This window comes from Saccostrea cucullata, unplaced genomic scaffold (assembly GCF_032062105.1).
Source record: "Saccostrea cucullata isolate Sc308-1 unplaced genomic scaffold, CSIRO_AGI_Scuc_v1 ctg7698, whole genome shotgun sequence".
NCBI lineage: Eukaryota > Metazoa > Mollusca > Bivalvia > Ostreida > Ostreidae > Saccostrea > Saccostrea cuccullata.
The window spans coordinates 22,322-28,274 of record NW_026927527.1 but is presented as its reverse complement, the minus strand read 5'-3'; the positions used below and the strand labels follow the sequence as shown (position 1 = coordinate 28,274).

At 33.5% G+C, this 5,953-nt stretch overlaps 1 protein-coding gene across 1 annotated transcript; it reads left to right on the top strand.

Moving 5' to 3' along the window:
- The first annotated feature begins 1,263 nt into the window (after window positions 1-1,263).
- Window positions 1,264-5,674, top strand: LOC134274706 (heat shock 70 kDa protein 12A-like). The gene is made up of 4 exons (XM_062756956.1): window positions 1,264-1,339; window positions 1,448-1,666; window positions 1,757-1,895; window positions 5,514-5,674. Exons 2-4 carry the CDS (start codon window positions 1,646-1,648, stop codon window positions 5,672-5,674), a joined length of 321 nt encoding a protein of 106 aa, XP_062612940.1. The 5' UTR covers window positions 1,264-1,339; window positions 1,448-1,645.
- Window positions 5,675-5,953: the final 279 nt, after the last annotated feature.

Below are 5,953 nucleotides of genomic sequence, written 5' to 3'. Positions count from 1 at the left end.
ATAATACCGTTATTATTGTGTACTTTTTTAAAAAAAAAAAAAAATTGATTTACACTAAATTTTATTCACATTGTGAATGGGATTGGGCAGCAGGCAAAGCCTATTTTAGCTTAGTGATGGCGTCTCCATATGAGTGAAAAATTTTCGAGAGGGACGGCATACAATCAATCAATACAAATGTCCTAAGTGTCACTTCAATTTAGATTCGTATTTTTTTTAAAATACAAATTATATTTTAATGCCATTATAATAAGAACAAGTAGTTTTAAAAAAGAGTTTCAGTGTGAAAAAAAAAAAATGAAATAAATACCATAGAAATATATATAACTGCTATATACCAACGATAATTGTTCTTCAAGGTATTAAGATATTCAGGTTTATGCTTAGGCTAAAGACAGTATTATACTTAAGTTAAAGATAGTATATTTTGACAATACATGGACGAGTATCTAAAAAATATTTACATAGATAGTGTTTCATATTACTTCTGTAATTTCCTTGATGTATGTCATCGTGTTTTTCAAAAATGAAGAGATAAATCTGCTACGACCCATTATCCTAATCTTTAACTTCTTGTACTTTCTTTTTATTTTCTGATTATAGCATATCAATATGACTGAGGGACGTACGTAAGAAAAGGTTCAAAGTACCATTCTTTTAATTTTTTTGAAATATCAAATTGCTCAAAAAGACAACTTCATCATATTGCCTTTAGTTACGAAATGTATTTTTAAAATACATTTGAGGCTGTGATATAATTAAATATCTGTCATACTAAAACACTTTACAAAGATAGATGCAAACAATTTTTATGATGAAAAAGACCCGGTAAAATCTGAAGACTACCTATTTGTGACTGCTCTAGATTTTGGGACGACATACTCAGGGTATGCCTTTAGCTCTCGATCTGAATACCGGGAAAGCCCTCTTAAGATCCACGCTAATCAGGCCTGGAATGCTGGAGGAAGTTCCCTGCCATCTATGAAGACTCCCATTGCTCTTCTTCTGGATTCTGAGGGCGAATTTGTCTGTTTTGGTTACGAAGCAGAAAATAAACGTGGCAGTTTGGTGATGGATGGAGACAGCGACAATTATTTGTTCTTCTCTAGATTTAAAATGAAACTCCACAACCGTGATGTAAGTAGTCGAAGAAATTCTTTTTTTTTTTTTTGATAAACAAGTATTTTCTCGATGTAAAAATATTTTTACATTTTTTGTTTTAAAAAATTTATAAATGATACACGATGTTATTTGTAGCTCTTTTAGTTTGGTGATGGATGGAGACAGCGATAATTATTTGTTCTTCTCTAGATTTAAAATGAAACTCCACAACCGAGATGTAAGTAGTCGTAAAAATTCTTCTTCATGATAAATAAGTGTTTTCTTGATGTAAAAATATTTTACATATTGTAAAAATAATATAAAAGATACACAATGTTATTTGTAGCTCTTAAAAGAAGACACCCAAATACCTGATATCTCCGGTAAACCATGGCCAGCAAAAGATGTGTTCACAAAATCAATTAAAGCTTTAAAGGACCATCTGATGGACCGACTATCATTGCAGGGGTTTGATATTACAACAAGTGAAATTCGAAGGGTGCTAACGGTCCCTGCTATATGGAGCGACTCTGCAAAGTAATTCATGCGTACATGCGCAGAACTTGTAAGTAATTTGCGTTGTTCTTCTTTATTATTTTGAGAACCTTTACGTTAAAGAATTTTTCCGTATTGTATAATCTTTTAAAAATTTGAGGCTGGGATACCTGGTGAACTGTTGTCTATTGCTCTGGAACCAGAAGCAGCATCTATGTACTGTCAACATCTCCCAGACCATAGAAGCTCCGGTTACTTATCCGAAAGAGGGACCAAATATATGATAATAGATATAGGAGGTAAGTTTAAGATTTGATAAAGTAAATACACAATGCTTGTGACAACCTTACATACATGTATCGATCATCCGCGTCTCATTAACAACATTAATTCTGTAAGCAATAGTTTTATGTTAATTAAAAACTAAATGCAGCATGCAGCAAAATTTATCACACTATTTTCAAGAAAGAAATTATCTATCTCTTGTTATACCCCTGCTTGAAAAGTAGTAGGATATACATGTATAGTGATCGGGATGTACGTCCGTCAGTCTGTCTATACGTCCGTACGTCTGTTACTCTTCGGGGTTACCATCTCTTATCCGAAGCTCCTCTTATAAAACTAAATGAAATTTAGTGAAGTTTAACAGAATCTTTGTTCATAGTGCAATTGTGCACCTCCTTTTTTACTTTTGATGGGACATATATTTGAGGTTTTCCATAGCAAAACATGGACTTTGCCATTATAATCATAAGGGAGGCGATGGTATCACTAAGTTAACTCGTTGCTCACGATACCTCTAGTTTTGTTTAAAGTAAATGGCGTCATAATACCCTTAGATTGAATAAAATATATTCAAAATTAGGTTATTGGGGCTTGCAACGATCTATTCGTCTTCCTTTTTTACAATCCGATGCTTTAAACCGAACTAAGGAGTAAAATCACAGTTTTTATTCTTCAGAATTTCAGTCGTCGCGAATGGAAGAAGAATAGATCTTGATCAGCCTCTATGCCCAAATTAGCTGCTTTAAAATACAATACATTGATATTTTTATGTCTTAACTTTGGTCAAAGTTTGAAATTCATATTCAATTTCCATTTTCTGTTGATGGTTGATATTTTTTACCCAGAGACACGCATGTCATCAAGTTTTTCCTATTTTTATTTTTATATCTTTGTGTAAACTACTTTTTTTTTAATGGGTCGACGCCATTCATGAGTGGAAACTTTTGAGACTGATAACATTTGTTATCTCTATATTTCATATTCATCAGATTAGATTTCCATTTCTTAGACTGTGTAGAAACATTTTTGTCTACTGTATTTTCTGTTAGTGTTATCTTTCTTAGAACATTTTTCTTATGTATTTTCTTAATATTTTTATATAAACTATACATAAATCTGACCAGGTCATGATTTGGAACTTGCAAAGAGATGATTTTTAACAAGACTGTTGATATTCTTGTTTTAACAACAGGTTTATCAATACCTTCCATCGTTTAAAATACGTTCGTAGGTAAAGCATGATCTTGGGTATCTTATCAAATGTGAGATATAAACCCCATATGCAAGTGATAAGAGTAAATTGCTGTCAGACTCTTGTAGCTTTATTTTAAATTCACTGAGAATTGTCGAGTTGACATATAAAGGAAAGTTTATGAAATATATGGAGATAACGAATAGTATTCAAGCTCAAAAGTCCATCAAACAATACAATATAGGAGCAGAGCAAACACAAACGACCAAAACATCAGAGGTGGGATCAGGTGCCATGGAGGAGTGACCATCCCATGCCGACCGGTCATACCCGCCGTGTGCTCCTTGTCATGAACAGGAAATAACGGAAAAATCCGTCGTCAATTAAGGGTGTAAATAATAGACTTACAATCAATATGAAAGACGCCAGTCAGCATTTGACTCAATAAAAATTGTATTTGCTGACAACGTCATTGTATCGACCATAGAATTTACGAAATGATGACCTCAAACAACACTGCTGATATACTTGTTTTACAACTTGTTTGTCAATAATTTACTTCGTTTAAGAAATTGTACATACGTTGAGCATGCTCATGCGTATCAAATCAACTAAGAAAGATAAATTCCGTATACAGGTGATGAAGGTATATTGTTGCAGAAGTAATGGAAGTTGACGATTGAAAAGTTAAAGTTATCATGGTTAGCAAAGAGCTTGATGTTAGATTATCATTAACGTCTTTTTCAAGTAAAATATCCAAATTTGAAACAGATGTGTAAGACTCTGTAGTATCTTTTTATTCAAGCTCACCGAGATATATCGTGTATCGACGTACATCTATATCAATATCAATATTGTGAATTGATAGTACATCATCAATATATCTTACTGATGAGTTTAAGGCCACATATATTATAATGTTAACATATTTTACAGTGCAAGGACCTCATTTTGTTTCATGAATCAGCATCAATACATAAACAAAAAAAAGCATCAGCATTTAAAAAACAGTCTATCAATTGTAAAATTGTAAATATCATATTTAACAGTCTTAAATACCCCTTAAGGAGAAATTATGACTTAAAAAAATTGAAGAAAAGACATATTTATCTTTACGTTTTAGGACACCCCCTTTTCAAGAACTAGATACATGTATTACTTAATTGTCCCTCGCTTTCGCGAAAGCGAGAGGACATTAAATCTTATTCGTCTGTCTGTCAGTCAGTCTGTCCGTACGTCAGTCCGTCACAAAAACTTTCACATTGTCCATAACTTTTGATTTAGTAGAGCTATGACTCTCATATTTCTCATGTGTATTCCTTGTGACAAGACCTTTCTCTGGGTACCACCAAATCTGACCTTTTGACCTTGACCTTGGAGTTTGACCCACTTTACATAATTTTTTAAAATTTTAATTACTTTGGCCATAACTTTTGAATGGTAGATACTGGAACTTATATATTTCACATATGCATTTTTTTGGGAAGACCTTTCATTGGATATCATCAACTTTGACCTTTTGACCTTGACCTTGGAGATTTCTGTACTTATGAAAAAACTTTTACTTTGGCCATAACTTTAAAATGGTGAGGTCTAGGGCTTTCATACTTCACATTTGTAGTCCTCGTGAGAAGTACTTTTATTGGATAACAAGAACTTTAACCTTCTGGTCTTGACCTTAAGTTTGGCCCACTTTTTAAAAACGTTAACTTGGCCTTACCTTTTGAAGGGTTAGGACTAAGGCTTTCATACTTCACATATTTAATCCCTGTGAGAAGACCTTTCATTGGATATCAAGCATTTAGATACTTTGACCTTGACCTTGGAGTTTGACCTACTTTTTAAAAACTTTAACCTTGGCCATACCTTTTGAACGGTAAAGGCTAGGGCTTTCATACTTCACATAAGTAATCCTCGTGAGAAGACCTTTCATTGAATACCAAAAACTTTGACCCTTTTTCCTTGGCCTTGGAGTTTGACGTATTTTTTAAAATATTTAATCTTCGCTTTGTTGTCATACGGGGTCATCAGTGTTTCACGAACGCATCTTGTTCCTTTTAACTTTTGATTGAGAAGAGATAGGGCTTTCATATTTGACATGTGCATTACCCATGACAACATATATCCAAGCATGCTATGATTTCTTATTCCTTGACCTTGGCATTTACTATTGACATTTTTTTTAAAATCAACTTTGGTGATAATTTCTAAATGACATATGATAGGGCGTCCAGATTTGACACATCTCACCCACAAAGACACCGAAAGCGGGGGGACCATAATTCTTTGAATTTGCGTGTTAAATATTAGTTTTGCTACTTTGAAACAAACATATTACCACTCCACCAACACTTCATTTCTCAACCTCATAAAAATAAAACGAACCAAGGACTCGTGTTTGAATGTCAATGTATCTTACTTTAATCTAATATCATTGCAGGCGGGACTGCTGACATAACTGTTCATGAGAATCTGGGTGATGGTCGATTAAGAGAACTCCACGCAGCAACAGGTGGCGCATGTGGAGGCACGGCGATGGATGCAGAGTATAACAAAATGTTGACAGAAATCTTAGAAAAAGTGATGAAAAAAGCTTGCTAAACACCATCAACACTATGGAATTAATTAAATATCTCTCTCTCTCTCTCTCTCTCTCTCTCTCTCTCTCTCTCTCTCTCTCTCTCTCTCTCTCTCTCTCTCTCTCTCTCCGTACTTTTAAAAGTACAGTAAATACTTATAGTACATATAATGGTGTACAAAAGTTTTTTTTTTGTTGTGATGCTGTGTGTGGTTATATTTTATTACTAAAACAATTTTATTAATTGTATGTGTGATTGGTTTTTTTGTTTGTTTTCTTGTTTTTTTTTCGGGGGGGGGGGG

Coding starts and splice junctions, on each gene's coding strand:
- LOC134274706 (XM_062756956.1), top strand. CDS start 1,646: ATGCGTACATGCGCAGAACTT. Junction 1,667..1,756: donor TGCGTACATGCGCAGAACTT/GTAAGTAATTTG, acceptor TAAAAATTTGAG/GCTGGGATACCTGGTGAACT. Junction 1,896..5,513: donor TATGATAATAGATATAGGAG/GTAAGTTTAAGA, acceptor ATATCATTGCAG/GCGGGACTGCTGACATAACT.